Source organism: Callorhinchus milii, unplaced genomic scaffold (genome assembly GCF_018977255.1).
Source record: "Callorhinchus milii isolate IMCB2004 unplaced genomic scaffold, IMCB_Cmil_1.0 Scaffold9, whole genome shotgun sequence".
In the NCBI taxonomy this organism is placed as follows: domain Eukaryota; kingdom Metazoa; phylum Chordata; class Chondrichthyes; order Chimaeriformes; family Callorhinchidae; genus Callorhinchus; species Callorhinchus milii.
In genome coordinates this window covers 18,696,099-18,712,214 of record NW_024704750.1, presented here as the reverse complement: position 1 = coordinate 18,712,214, position 16,116 = coordinate 18,696,099, and the positions used below count along the sequence as shown (strand labels likewise).

General features: G+C 47.4%; 1 protein-coding gene across 1 annotated transcript in view; it reads left to right on the top strand.

Moving 5' to 3' along the window:
* Positions 1-13,418, top strand: part of LOC103178445 (sushi domain-containing protein 6) — a 17,222-nt gene extending 3,804 nt beyond the window's left edge. Inside the window, exons 3-7 of the mRNA XM_042338075.1 lie at positions 2,068-2,228; positions 11,169-11,363; positions 11,541-11,679; positions 12,385-12,818; positions 13,287-13,418. Of these exons, the coding sequence (XP_042194009.1) occupies positions 2,141-2,228; positions 11,169-11,363; positions 11,541-11,679; positions 12,385-12,818; positions 13,287-13,312 (882 nt within the window). The 5' untranslated portion in view covers positions 2,068-2,140 and the 3' untranslated portion in view covers positions 13,313-13,418. The remainder of the gene's footprint in view (positions 1-2,067; positions 2,229-11,168; positions 11,364-11,540; positions 11,680-12,384; positions 12,819-13,286) is intronic.
* Positions 13,419-16,116: the final 2,698 nt, after the last annotated feature.

Genomic DNA, 16,116 nt, shown 5'->3' with positions numbered 1-16,116 from the left:
TGGAGAATACAGTGAGTTGTGAAACCAAGGGCTGCTTCTGACCTGAGACTGACGTAGTTCGCCCACCGAGCACTTCCGGTGAAAATATATAAGCCCAGTTCTCATTTTCTACAGGATGTCCACAAAGACCTGTTACCCCATTCGGCTTATCGTGTCTGTATTGACTCACGCAAGAGCAATGTTGAGCAGTCCTGTTCATCTGCCTTTTTCCCCCCCACACCCGTTAGCTGACTAAGATTAGCAAGCTGTTTAACTATGAGGATGGGGCACAACAAAACAACAGTAAATTACATTTGTATAGTGCCTTTCACATCGTGAGGACATCCCAAGGTGCTAGAGAGTGAAGGGGCAGAAAGGCTGAAGGTCCGGCAAGACACGTGTGAGACCCACAAAGCCCAAAATTCCAACCACTCCTAGTCTGCAGGCCATTTTTGTCTCAAAACTTATGATGGCTTAATTAAAACTTAATTCGGAAGATAGTTCTTTTTGAAGTGACTTAAGTTTCCACAAATCTGGCCAACAACATCAACAACAACAGTTGCATTTACATAGCGGGGTAGAGTCTTGGAGGGGACATTCGAATGTGTTTAAACCAAATGGTTTTCTAGGCTGGGACTAGGTAGAATTTCAGGGTTAGAGAGAAGGTGACTTGCCACGAGACCTTGTCCAGGTTACACATGTCCCAGTGCAGTGGCAATGTGAAACCTGGGACATCAGTCATTGACCCGAGTTCTAGTCTGTGTAACTACTGAGCTAATAATATGGTTCCTCAGGCTTTCACTTCCCTTCTGGGAAACTCTGCGTTTTTTTTAAAGGAAGGCGTTTGTTTTGGACTCACAACGTGAGACCAGCGAGAAGAGGAACAGGAACCTGAATTCTATTGGAAACAGATGTTGGGAATGTTACCACATCTGTTTCCAGCCTTCCGGGTTAGATACAGAGAAAGCTCCCTTTAAACTGTCCACCCAGCCCTCCCAGGTCAGCTACAGCAAGGGTTACATACAGAGTAAAGCTGCCGCTACGCAATGCTTGTGTGTTGTGTGTGCCATGATCTAATAGAATGGCGGAACATGCTCGAGGGGCTGAATGGCCTCCTCCTGTTCCTAGCTCTGATCCCATGCTGCCAGCCCCGGATTGCACATCCTGACATCAGAGAGAGAGTGAGAGAGTGGCAAGTTTCTGAGAATATTCGGGATGCATTATTCTGTTTCTAGGAATCGGGAAAAGGCCTGAAATAGTTTCCTGTTATTGTGTTGTGCAGAGTGTGATGGCCAGAGCTGTAATACTTGGAAATAGGGACGGCTTGGTTCATAAACACAGAACCTTCACTTCTGTAAATGCAGATTGTGGGCGAGTGTGTGCGTGTGAATAAGTCTACATGACTGTGACTCGGAAGCTAGAGGATCCGGCTTCAACTCCCAGGCAGGGCGAAACGTTGGGCAAGTTTCCTTACTCTGCTCGCCTCTGTTTACCTCCCCGTAAGTAGGAACCCGGTTGTTAGTCGATCAGTGGATCGCTTTTCTGGGGGTAACAATCCCTTAAAAAAGATTCCCTCTCCGCCCCCCAAAAATAGGTCACTCAATCCACGACTGTTTATGGGAAACTGCTGTGCGCATTTGGCTACTGCTTCTCCCACAAAATATATAGTCAATTCACTTTACAGTATATTCTGTGAAACGCTTTGCGATGTCTGGAAGTCGTGCTAAGGCGCTATATCAAATGCCATGATTATTAAATATTTTTCTAAAGACCTTTATCAGGCCACTTTACCAACCTTCTTTGATCCAGTGGGAAAAGCCCCAGTTTCTCTCCGCCGATAATCAGCCATGAAGATCGAGTTGTGGGTGAGGACTTGGAGGCGAGTGAGCTGGGAGCTGTGCTGCGGAGAGATTCTTGAGGATAAGAGCAGAGGAGAAAAATCTGCTTGAGCTTAGATACACACACCAGAGAGAGCTCTGTGTGTGTGTGTGTGTTAACATATGCCTGATGTCACTCTCAGCCTCTTGTGAACTCTGGTGTTTATTTTCCCGGGTTACTGTCTCACTGTCTCTTTCTCTAATGCTGCAGGTTTGGAACGACAGTCAGACACACAACCAGCCCGCCTCGCTCGCCCGCTGCCCGGGCCATTCCGTGCAGTGAGATGGGAGATCTGACCCAATGCATAAACAGCAGAGCCTCTCTTCACCTGCTGTTACTCCTTGCCTGTGTCGTGGGAACCTCGACATTGAGTAAGTCACGCTTTGTTTTGTACTGTCATCTTAAGCGTTTTTATACACCTCGTTGCGATGAAGCATAATTTATACCTTCCCCCGGCGGGCAAGTACTGGGGCCACTTTGCACACAGCCAAACACACACACACAAACTGCCGGGAAGTGAGTGATTTAGAGGGAGAAATTCCCTTCTCTTGTTGAAAAGTGTTGCAGATCTTACGCTGAGAAACAGGCAGCAGGACCTTGTAGTAGTAGTAGTAGTAGTAGTAATAATAATAACAATCCTTGAATTTGATATTGTGCCCTATCCCATCATTGAGACGTCGCAAAGTGCTTCACAGAATATTCTGTAAAGTGGATTGACTGTTTATTTTGTGGTCGAAACACGGCAGCCAGTTGCACACAGCAGTGTCCCACAAACAGCCATGGAGTGAGTGACCAATTTTATTTGGGGGATTGTTGGCCACAGGACACCAGGAGAGAGAAACCCCCTTCTCTTTTCGAGTAGTGCCGTGGGATCTCTAATGTCCACCTGAACAGGCAGACGGGATCTCGGTTTAATGCCTCATCCGAAAGATGGCACCTCCAACAATGGTTGCATTGCATTCCCCCCCAACACTGCTTTAGAGTGTCATCTTATACCTAACTTAAACTTCCCTGGTAACAAGTCAGCTATTCATTACGTGTTGGGCCCAGAGTGGAGGAAGCTTTGCCTTTGTACCTGAGCCACATTATAGCGGAACTGGGAGTGGAGTTTTGGGAACCTACAATTAAGGAATCGTTTCAGCCCACACCCACAAACAGCCAGACACCACTCAAAGCCATGACTCAACCAGTGAACAATAATGTGGTGGGTAATTACTGACATTAGAGAAATCTCACCCTCCCATTCGCTCTCCATCTGTTACTGTGATCACAACAGGTTTATCCTGACCTGCAAGACCATTCCCAGCTGCGCTGTTGTAGCTCTCAGTCAAACTCTCTGGCCTCCAGCTGATGTCCTCACTCCTCGTCCTCACCCAGAATCTCAGAGGAAGGCGGTAGAGAGGGGGGCATGTAGGGTTGGTCAGTGTGCCCCAGACTTAAGACAGCTGTGTTAGTCCACATCACCACCCCGCACACCCACACCCATCAAGAGAAAACCTGATCCATGCACATGGTAGGGGCAGGAGCATAGGGTGCATATAATAATAATGTGTTTGAGACGTCTCAAAGAGCTTCACAGAATTTACTGTAGAGTGAATTGATTATATTTTGCGGCAGCCAATTGCGAACAGCAGTGTCCCACAAACAATCATGGATTGAGTGACCAAATTATTATTTTATCATTTTTGAAGGGATTATTACCCCCCCCTGGAAAGCGAGCGATCTGCTAATCGATTAACACCCGAGTTCCTACTTACTGCTAGGTAAACAGAGGCGTCTGGAGTAAGGAAACTTAACTAAGACTTTGCCCCACCTGGGATTCGAACCCGGATCCTCTCGCCTGGGCAGAGACTGGCAGGGAATGTTGGGCCAAACAGCCTGTTTCCCTGCTGTATCACTAAGTGTAACCCTACGAGAGGCCGGCGTTGTTTGGCGGAGATATACTGTACACGGCGACACCCTGATCAGCTCTCCCAAGCAATGAGCTGTTGATTTCCTAAACAAACAGGGAGTATGTTTTTCTGCCCAAGTCATTTTTTTTCATTTCTAGCCACTTCCCCTTTAACCAAATCATCTCCACTGCCCCAGCTCCCCTCCCCGCAAGGAAACGTGTCACTGAAAGGGTGTTAGCCACACTCACACAACATAGCTTAACCCACCACCCACACACATGCACACACATGCACACACACGCACATTCAGGTGGATAAAGAAGATCCGTTGCCATTGCTTGAAAAGAGAAGGGAATGTTTTGAACTTCATATCTGTTTGTGGGACATTCCTGCGCGCAAATTATATGCTGCATTCGCCTACAAACTACGCAGTCACTACACTTCACAGTATAATAATAATCCTTGCATTTGATATAGCGCCTTATCGCGTCGTTGAGAGGTGGTGGTGGAGTGTGGAGCAAGAAGGTTGGAGAGGAAGGGAGATACCAGGACAGGAAGGGATTTTTTTTTAGGTTATTTACATGGAATTTGCATGTGTACGTGGGATGCGTGGAACTCGGTTTAGTTTGTATACTCTTAAGTCTGGTGATAGTCTCTGTGTGTGTCAGACACTCGGCAGACCCCAAAAATTGTATTATCAGTTAGTTGTATGTGGCAAATGTAGACTGTGTTTGTATTGGTGTTTTCAACTGCGTTACATGTGTTTGTTTGTTTGTCTGTGTTTGTATGTTCTGTGTGTTTCTGTGTATTTCCGTGTGTGTTTGTGTTTATGTATATTTGTGTGTGTTTGTGTGTTTATGTATATTTGTGCGTGTGTAATGGAGGGGAAAGAGGGCAGACGAGTGTAGAAACGTGATAGACTGGCTGAACCAGTTTTCTGGTTGCTGCCAGAGGCTAAACTCTAGTTTCTGTTGATTCTTCCGAACAAATATTTGGGATCTGTGAGACGCAGAGCTGAGTGTTAATAAAATCCTTACTCAGTGGACATCAATGGATACATTGGCTCCCCACATCCCTCTCCGTCACTAAGTAGCCTGCTGCTCTCAGCTAATGGACAACACTGACACTTGGTACCTGGTTGACTATAGAGTGGATAACCCCTGGAAGATATATGGTTGTGATATTTTGCTCCCACACCCCCCAGGGTGCAGTGGCTTGGCGCAGTGGTAGCGCTCTCGCCTCTGAGTCAGAAGGTTGTGGGTTCAAGCCCCACGTCAGGACTTGGAACCACAGTCTACAATGTCACTCCAATGCAGTGCTGGGGGGTGTTGCATTGTCAGAGGTGCCATCATTTGGATGAGACATTAAACTGAGGTCCTGTCTGCCTGTTCAGGTGGACGTTAAAGATCCCAGAGCACTATTCAAAAAGAGAAGGGAGTTTCCCTCTCCCGCTGTCCTGGCCAACAATCCTCCAGATACAATTGGTCACTCACTCCATGGCTGTTTGTGGATATTGCCGTGTGCGACTGGCTGTTGCTTTTGGCCACAAAAGTAAATTCTGTGAAGCGCTTTGAGACGTCTCGACAATGTGATAAGGCGCTATATCAAATGCAAGGATTATTATTCTGGCAAACTGAAGGGAATTAAGCGCCCGTACGCTAATGACAGGCCAGGGGTGCAGGTTAGTTTAGCTTTATTTTTATTTCATTACTGTTCCGGTTGAGACTAAAATGAGTACATGGGTAACCTGATCCCGCGGAACAGCTGACTAACCCCGCAGTGGGGAGGGAGGGAGAGACCGGCCGAGGAACCTTAATCACACCAGATAATGAAGTATTGGGGAGAGAATCTTGAGATGTGAGCAGGAAGGCAGCGCGATATCAGTTTCCTGTCTAGACTGAGCACGGAGAGTTGTTGTCTTTTGCTGGTTTTGTGTCTCACCCACACTGATTGCTAAACAATTGTTCCCACCGAATCTATTTTTGCTGTCTCTCTCAGTTTCTCCTCCACTCTGTCTTGCACTTTTTCGCTTGTACTCACACACTGTCTCTCTCTCTCTTTTGCTGTATCTCTCTATCCGTCACACACACCCTCTCTCCGTCTCTCTCTCTCTCTCTCTCTCTGATCTTGCTCGTGCTTATCAGTTTGAGTTGGGTGCACAGAATAGGTGGAGTTGTGCAATCTTGCCGTTTGCAGACTGGTAACTGACTGACAATATCACAGTGTCTTGGTCGGTGGGAAAAAGCGAGAGAGAGAATACAGTAAACTTCACATAAGTCATAACTTAGGACCATATATTTAATATGACATATGTCAAACTTGCATAGAATATAAATTCTTGAACTAGACTCGGACAGACTTAGGCAATTATATGATTTATACAACAACAAAAAATGCAATTTTTATAGCGCATTTCACGTTGGGAGGACATTTGTACAGATCCGACTTATGCGACTTTTACTATTTTGTGGGGGGGGGAGACCTTACAGAGTTGTATCTGGTTTTAAATAGGATCAGGAAAGTAAAGCCAGATCAATACTTTTGGATGCACCAATGCAGTGATACAAAAGGACATGGGTGTACAGTTGCAAAAGGCAATTTCAAAACGAAAACCAGGAAGTTTTTCTTTACCCAAAGAAACGAATAGGTTAACTATAAACTATATACAGTATATAGTTTGGGACCCAACATGTCAAGCAACTGCCAGGCTGGTGGACGGCGAACTAGATGGCCCTTGGTCCTCTTTCCCTGAGCAAATTCTTATGTTATTAGGTTGCAAGCAAGGCCAGGACCCTGGACTCATTTAAATAGCAGCTTGATGCTGTAGCGCGGGTGTTTTATTTGGTCAGCCGGGTGTCTGACACACGCGGAAACCCATCACTGTGCTTAAAATTATCCAAACCAAACTGAGACCTACACGTGGAAATCCCAGAGATAGATTGTTGGAATGGAATTTGCCCTCTCTCCCTGGAGGGACACACCCTGCTTACCTAATTCCAGAGAGTACTAAGCGCAGGTAGGCAAGAGCCAAGGCTTGGGGACTCCTGAGTGGGTGTTGGGGGTAACTGCTGGAGTCCAACCAGCAAAAACCACATAGTTTGCCATTGATATCACAAAGGTTACCTTCCCCTATGCCTGAACCAGCTGAACCAGATCAGCAAGAACAACCAGACAGCTTTTAAGCGCTTTGGGACATCTAGAAGACGTGAAAAGCGCTATATCAAATGCAAGGATTATTATTATTATTTTTACACAGCCAGGCTCCACTGTGTGGCTTTGTGAACCCCATTGGGAGGGGAGAGATTATGTCCGTAACTCGTGTTCTACTTAGATTATCTTAAGATCTATGCAGACCTGTTGCAGGGAATGAGTGAGAGGTTTGGGGAAGGAAGTCACGTGTGTTTTGAGTGTCAACATGCTCCGGTTGTGGAGAGTGACGAGAGCAAGTACGCAGAATGTTTTTTTCCAGTCAGGAAGTCAAAATGTAATAAAAATTTAATCCTCTGGTTATTACGCAACAGTGATCTCTCCGTAAATTATTTGCTGTCCTCGCTGATTGCGTTATTATTAATAACTCAAAACATCTCAAACGGTTTTAAGGTAATTACTGTAAAGTGTTGTGACTGTGTGGGTGTGTGTGTATGCAGTGGCCAATTTGCACACAGCAATTTCCCACAAACAGGCCATGAAGTGAGTGACCATTTTTCTCTGGTCCACTGGCAGATTGTTTTCCGGGCATAATAATCCCTTCATAAAAATGTGTTCACTAACTAACTCCATGACTGTTTGTGGGACACTGCTGCGCGCAATTGGCTGCCAATCCTTCACCCACAAAATTCACAGTCACCGCACTTTACAGTATATGCTGTGAAGTGCTTTGGGACGTCTCAGTGACGCGATTTAGGCACGACATCGAATGCAACAATAATTATTTACTATTATTCCAATGACTGGACGAGGCACAGATGCAGTCTGTTGTCCCAGATGCCCTGTCAAACAGTTGAGGGATATAAATAAAGTGTTTGCCTCACAATGACCCACATGCTCAACGCCCATGAGTGAGTGGCTCCAGACCAGGAGCTATTGTCCTCTGCCCTCTGGCCCTACGTAAGGAGTGTCAATAGACCCCAAGCTGCTAATTCAGCTGCTGTGTGTCTCTCTCGCTGGCCTTTCTGGGAGGCTGCACCTGTCAGTAGCTGTACATCGCCTGGCAGCAGGCGGGAGCTGACACCGGGAGATGAACGATGAACAGCTTGTGCCAGTGGCCAGCTGGGACTATACGTCAGCCATGGCCTTGTTACTGCACCTCCTCATTCACAGGAGGCCAGTGTCTGCCCCCGACACTGTGTGATCTGCAGGAACCACAAGCTGTCCGCTATTTCATCCTCTAGAATATAAATAATAATCCTTGCATTTGATATGGCGCCTTATCACGTCATTGAGACATTTCAATGTGCTTCGCAGAATATACTATAAAGTGGATTGACTGTGAATTTTGAGTGAATTTTCAGTCACGGATTGACTGAACGTATTTTATTTACTTATTTTCTGAAGGGATTATTACTCCCCAGGAAAAACAATCGACTAACACCCAGGTTCCTACTCACTGCTAGGTAAACAGAGGCACGCGGAGTAAGGAAACTTACCTAAAGTTTTGCCCTGCCCGGGAATCGAACCCAGGTCCTCTCGCTTGAGAGACGAGTGCAGTGACCACTCCGCTACAGTTTACACTGAGAGAACGCAGTCACTGGCCTCGACCACCCTAACCAGCAGCCTCTTCCTATTTTTTATTACTCTCTGGTCGGGTGAGATACGACCAGAGCTCAATATAGCTTCCATATGACCTTAGGGAATCTGAACTCAACTGATTTGGCAGTACTGTACAGCCCAGCATCCTGTTTGCCTGTTCCTTCATTGCTTCACACTGTTATGACGTGATGAGCGACGAGTCAACCAGCACTCCCTAGTTCTCTCTCAAATTCCTTCCCTCTTGGCAGGTTCTGTTCCATCTGCGGAGTCCGAGACAGAGACTGAGTCAGTCAGTGCTGGGGTTTCAGGGGAGCTGTGTGAGGGCGAGGGCGTGGGCCTGTGTTCTCCCGAGCCGGGATGAATGTGGGAATCGGATTGCAGCTAAAGCTGGTCTCCAGATGGAATTATTTAGTCTGCAATTTATCAGCATGAACGCAGCGCTGGTGTGTGCCCGCAGTTCCCATGATTAAGCAGAAATAACTGCTGTGTGTGACAGAGAGAAAGAATGGGAAACCGAGAGTGAGTGAGAGACAATGTGAGACAGAGAGAGAATGAGAGAAATAAGAACGGAATAAAATTGGGAGAGGTTCTTTTGAGAAAATGACACTTTTATATTTTTACCTCCCCTGAAGAATTTGTGTATGGGGGGGGGGGTGTGTAGTGGGGGTGGGAAGAAGTGGTCAGTTACATATTAAAATCTTCACTCTTTCTAAAGCGATAGAGCTTTCGATTTTTGCAAAAAAATCCACGACTGTTTGAGGGACACTGCTGTGTGCAATTAATTGGCTGTCGCGATTCACCCACAAAATGCAGTCAATCCAGTGCTCAGTATATTCTGTGAAGCACTTTGAGACGTCTCAAAAGATGTGATAAGGTGCTATAATCAAGGACCTCAGCTTGGGTCCTAATCCCTGACTGTTGGGCGCTTTGGGATGTCCTCCCGACATGAGGCGCTGTCCAAATGTAATTTTTGTATTGTATCAAAGACAAAGATCATTTTTATTAAAATTGGTTATTGACTTCAAGGGCTATTTGTGGGATATTGCTCTGTGCATCATGGTTTCCGCTTTCACTTACAAATTCAGTCTTAGAAAAAGAACGCGGAGATGTTTTCAGATGTTTTGATGCGATAAGGCCCTAAATCAAGCGTAAAGATGGTTATCTCTGCACGCAATCTCGATCTTACTCTGCAGTTTTCTCCACACCTGTTTATGTCTTTACATCTCGCCCTCTCTACGTATCTATCTCTCTACATACCCTTCGTCTTTGCATTGCTTTCTGCACCTGTGTGGGTACATCAGCCTCTGTGTCTGGTCATTGTTTCCTGTCACTTTAATAATAATAATAATGATGATGATGATAATAATCACGGCATTTGATATTGCACCATAACACCTGTCAAAGAGACATCTTCACAGAATAAACTGTAAAGTGGAGTGACTGTGTATTTTGTGGGTGAAACACGCCAGCCAATTGCGCACAGCAATGACCCACTTTCTCACTGTACCTGTCACCCTCCACATCCGCACCTTCTCCCTTCTCCTGGTTCACTCTCTGAGGCTGGGATCAGCTGATCTGCTCCATATCATACTGTGCACATTGGGTGAACCTGTGTTTGTACTGTGGTTTGGAGAGACGGAAAGTTTTTGTCACACGCCATGTCAGCAAAACAGTAAGATCGCCCAAACTCAGACAGGGAAGGAAGCTCGTCAGCTACACTTTATCTTGGCTCTTCACTCTCTGTGTGGGAGACAGACTGATAGCTACACTGAGGCTCAACACAGGAATTAAGGCTGTGCATGTGTGTATCTCTCTCTGTGTGTCTCTATCTGTGTGTGTCTCTATGTCTGTTTGTGATTTTGTGTCTTTATTTCTAGAACCATAGAAATTTAAGGCAGAGAAGAAGGCTTTTTGGCCCATTGGCCTTTGCTGACACCCTCAAGAGCATTCATTTCAGTGCCTATGTGGGTGTGTGTCTGTCTGTCTCTGACTCAATTTGTCTCTTTGTGTTATGTGTGTGTCTGTTGACTCAAATTTATGTCCCTTTTTGTGTGTCTATGTGTCTTCTCTCTGTCTCCATGGATTTCTATGTGTGTCTCTCTCAAAAGAACAGAACCAGGAATTGGATCCAATAGAGTTTTTCCAATGATGAAAGTCTTTGAGAGGAAACAGCTAATTCCCACTGGGTGGTGAATCAGTGACCGGGGGGGGGGTCACACTCAGCCTTGTTAAAGAGACAGTGGTGCGGGGGTGGGGGTGGATGTGGAGAGTGAGAAGAACCATAACTATGTTTAAAAGAAAATTGGACACGTATTTAATAGTTGAGGAATATACAGTACGACTCACCTTAGTCGGATCAATATGAGTCTGAGTTGCGGGCAAACAGTATAACTCGTATAAAAAAAAACAATTTAATCAATAATCTACACTGCAGGTGCAAAATTCAATGCAGCCGATTAAGTGCAGGAGTAATGGAGGTGATTAACACGACGAGTGCAAAGAAAAATCAAAGTGGTTTTGACAGCAAACTGAATGGCACTCGGGCGAATGTACAACTTTATACGATGCGTAAAGCTAAGACGTTAAGATACGCAATGGCAGTGTGAGCTGTGTCAGTGATGCTGTGCTGTGTTTCCCTCTCTCCCCCACCCCCACCCTCCTCCCTTGCAGGGTGCCAGCAGCCTCTGGAGCCAGAGAACGGGGGCTTCTCCTGTCACCCCACCCACTGCGGTGCCTTCGCTGACCAGACCGTCATTGAGTACTTCTGTGAGGAGGGCTACACGCTGAAGGGAGATTATAAATACCTGACGTGCGAGAGCGGGCAGTGGGAGCCGGCGATGGAGATCAGCTGCAGACTCAACCGTGGTCAGTGTCTGCGCTGGTGGCATTATTTTCTGCTTTCTGCTTCATTCACAACACTGTCAGTACTTGCCAACACAAATTGCCTTTATACAGCGGTTTTCACGTCGGGCCTGTTGGTGCTCTCATGGTGTCTGTGAGATGTGACGGCCGGTGACTTGTTTATTTCCTGCTTTTTTCCAGATAAGGATACCAGCCAGAGCCTGGGGGTGCCCACCCTCTCCATCGTGGCCTCCACTGCCAGCTCCGTGGCTCTCATCCTCCTGCTCGTGGTGTTGTTTGTTTTGCTGCAGCCGAAGCTCAAGTCATTTCACCACAGCCGGTGAGTCCGGGAGGGGGAGAGGGGTGTCTGCAACACAGGGAATCCCAGGCTGTGTGTGCCGCGCAAGGTCCCGTCTGCCTGTTCAGGTGGACGTTAAAGATCCCACGGCACTATTCGATAATAGTCCCCCAAACAAAATCGGTCACTCACCTCCACGGCTGTTTGTGAGACACTGCCGTGCGCAATTGTACTGCTGCGTCTACCTACAAACACACGGTTACTTCACGGCACAGTAAATCCCGTGAAGCGCTTTGAGACGTACGTCCGATGCGCTAAGGTGTTATATCAAATACAAGGATTATTATTATTACTATTCTACGTGGGAGTGAAGATTGGGGTAGGAGGGGTGGGATTCAAGACCCCATTTCTTTTGGGAGTCGTGTATCCTGAGGCTCAAAGAGTAACAAATTTTCTCTGTGTGTCTCTCTCTGTGTCCGTATCTGTCTCGCTGTCTCTCTATGTCTGTATCTGCGTCTCTGTGTCTGTATCTGTCTCTCTCTGTGTCTGTATCTGCGTCTCTGTGTCTATCTGTCTCATTGTCTCTCTGTGTCTGCATCTGCGTCTCTGTGTCTGTATCTGTCTCGCTGTCTCTCTGTGTCTGTATCTGTCTCTCTGCGTCTCTGTGTCTATATCTGTCTCGCTGTCTCTCTGTGCCGGTATCTGTCTCACTGTCTCTCTGTGTCTGTCTGTCTCTCTCTCTCGCAGGAGGGACCAGGGTGTGTCAGGAGATCAAGCCTCTATCGTGGTGGATGGAGTTCCGGTCTCGTTGCCGTCCTATGAGGAAGCTGTGTACGGCAGTTCAGGGGCTGTGGTGCCGGCCGCTGACTCCCGGGTACAGATTGTGTTGGCCGAGGGTCCGGGGCTGGAGCGGGAGCCGCTGTGTGAATGCCCCCCGCCCGGGAGAGCAGACCCCGGCCCCCCGCCCGCACACTGTGAAGCCGGTGGTTCCGGACGCTCAGAGACTGTTTTGGTTCACCAGCCCTCCTCCTCTTCCTCTTCCTCCTCCTCCTTCTCGTACTCACACGGCCGTGGGAACGCGTTCCGCCTTGCCCGGGCCTCGGACGCCTCACTGTTAGAGTTGGAGGGCAGCGACGTGCACAGTCTCCTGTCCCTCTCCTCCCCACTGGGCTCCACTGACGGTGAGCGGCGCAGATACAGCACATCGGGCACCATAGGGGCCGAGTGGGGCAGCCGGTGTGGTTGGGGCTGATGGTTGGGGGCGTGCAGAATAGTTGGTTGGCGGTGGGGGAGGGGGAGTGGGGGGTACATAGTTGTTGGTTCGAAGACGTGCAGAGTACTTAGGTGGGTGGGGAATTTTCCGAACAGTTTGGTTTGTTCAGGTTGGTGGGGGGTACTGGGCGTGTGGAGCATTGGTTGGTTGTGGGGGGTGGTGGTGTGCAGAGTGATAGATTGGTTAGAGGAGCAGGAGGTATGGAGTGGTTGGCCAGCGGGAGGGTGTTGTGTTGCGGAATGGTTGGACGTTTGGGGGGGGTGGTTGGGGGGCGTGCGGGGCGGTTGGTTGTGTGGGGGGAATGTGGAGGGGTTGGTTGTGTGGGGGGATGTGGAGCTGAGGGGACTAAGACCAGATCTTGCCTCTTGTGTTGCAGATATTCCTTTACTGAAAGACGCGTGAGGTCAGAGATCACCTCCTCATCTTCAAGACTCGATTCCTTGCCTTCCATTGATTGATTCTCTCTCCTCCCCCTCACTCACTCACTCACTCATTCACACACTCACTCACTCGCTCACTGACTCACTCACTCTCACACTCTCTCACACACACACACACACACACACACACCCTCTGACACAGTGCACTGTACGGACTTTATCTGCGAATCGGAGTAATTGGCACTTTTCTCTGTGCACGTCCCTGTGTGACTGGCAATATGCACAGTGCCTGTCTCGTTGGTTGAGTAAGTGTGATTCTCCGCTGTGCCCTGAGCACATTCCAGCTGGGGTTGTTTGTGGCCATGTTGAGCTGGATTGGGAATGGGATTGGGAAATGGGAATGGTAAAAGCTCTCCGGAGATGGAAACAATTGGCTGCAGTATAGAGTATAAAGTTATATCATTCAGTATAAAGTTAGGGGGTGAGATTTGTCTGAAGATCTCTGTGGCTAGGCTCAGACTGAAGGTTTTAAAATACCCCCCAACAACGTGTTCTGGTAAATCCTGGCTGACTGACCCCCTGTTCCTCTCCTCCCTGCCCCACAAGCTTCACTGCCAAGTCTCTGAGCTTCCCACAGACACTGGTCTCTTTTTTTATATTGACTCTCGCCCTTCCACCCTCCACTGGCTTCTAACATGCTCATCACCTACGGCACCAATGAGAGTTAGTGACACTCAACTGCCTGCTGCAAGGGAGACGAGAGAGAGGTCTGGTTGGGATCCTGAGCAACTGGAATGATGTCAGTCACTTCCCATCATCTCTTATCTCCCTCTGGGGGGGGAAGAGGGGTGGGGAGGCTGTGGTCTCCAAGAGGTGGGAGGGGGAGAAGAGATCAATTAATGATGCAAGTAACCACGTAGCTTGCCATTAACAGCCACAGTGCTTTTAATGGCAAGCTATTCCATTTTAGCTGGTTAGGCTCCAGCAGTTACCCCGCTCTGGGGTTCCCAAGCCTCGGCTTTTGCCAACTTGCGCCTAATACTTTCTGGAATTAGATAACCAGGGTGCGTCCCTCCAGGGAGCGAGTGGCGCCAACAGTCCATTCCAACAATCTATCTCTGGGATTTCCACGTGTAGATGGGATGCATGGTTTGGTTTGGAATACTCTTAAGCTTGGTGATAGGTTTCTGCACGCGTCAGACCAAAGAAAATCACTTTAGTGACTCCAACACGCTTCCTTTCAGCCTGTGAGTGTGCGTGTGTGTGTGTGTCGGGAGGGGGTGGGGGGAGGGTGTTGGTGTAACAGAAAGGGATTGCGCTTTGTGTGGAATTAATATTTTTTCTTGTTGCCTTGCTGACGTGCCTGGTATATGTGTGACTGGCTGGATTGGCCTCTGCTGTTTTAGGAAACACTGTGTGTGTGCGTGCGCATGTGGGGATTATTGGCTGCCGCTTTATAAGAGAGGAGGGGGACACCATCCATTGCTGGTCTAAAGTGAAGGACAGGCAAAAGGTTCACTCTCTTCCCTCCCCTCCTCCTTCCCCCCCCCCCACACACACACATGGCAGTGATACACTAATATTTCCTACAGTAACACCCCCACCCCCCACACACACATACACAGTAACTAGGAACATCAGCAGCCTGTAGCAAGTCACCGGGTGACGGAGGGAGAGCAGGTAGTCTGAGTTTGGGGCATCAGTGGCAGAGGGTGGCAGTAGCACAAACATGCGCGTTCAGCAGGGAAACAAGTCGGGGAAGTAAATAGCAACCGTGGCTGGGTGGAGTTCCTGAGGCTGGTCTCGTGAGACAGAGCGAGAGAGAGAGACTCTGTCATTCCCCACTGTATGTCACAGAATAATTTTACATTTCAGAATCCCATTATTTCTAACCGAGCGGCACGTGTTTGCCAGACTGCGTGAGGATGCATTCTAAATCTAGCTCTTTTTTTTAGACCAGTACTTTCTCTTAACAGATCCGCTTCCCCTGGTCTGCCTATACTAGGATGTGTGTTTCATTTTAATTTCCTCCTGAATCTTGTAAAAACAAATTAAGCGCTTTTTCTCCCCGTTCCCTCAGAGAGAGAGAGTCTGGCAGCTGTCGTACAGCGTTGCCATTGCTAATGCATTGACAGGAGCCTGGTTTTATGCTGTCTCTTGTCTGCATACAAACGGCACCAACATGTGTGAGAGAGAGATAACAGAACACTTTGCATCTTTTGGGGTTTTCTTTGCTTTGAAGTTTCCTCTGAAATCTTGTATATTGCATTGGGTGTGAACATAGTATTTTAATATTTGTACAAAGTTAATTTAAGGTTAATTGTACTATGTATATAACTGCATTTCTAAATAAATTTACTCTAAGTGAACGCTACGTGAGAGACGTGTGTGTGAAGGTCCTGAATGAATTCTTGTTCCACATGTTAGCTCAGCACTTTGCTTTGAGATGAGAATTATAATACAGTAATATAATCCTTGTATTTGATATAGTGCCTTATCACATTGTTGAGATGTCTGAAAGTGCTTCACATAATATACTGTAAAGTGGAGTGACTGTAATTTGTAGGCCAAATGCGGCAGCTAAATGCACACAGCAGTCAAGGATTGAGTGACCAAACTATTAGTATTATTTCGAGGTATTACGCCAGAAAGCGATCCGCCAATCGACTAAAAACCAGGTAAACAGAGGTGTGTGAGGTAAGGAAACTTGCATAAGGTTATGCCCCACCCGGGAATCAAACCCGGGTCCTCTCGCTTGTGATACGAATGCCCTAACCAATATGATAGGACTCCATGTATATAAGGATTAAGGTGATTCATCAAATT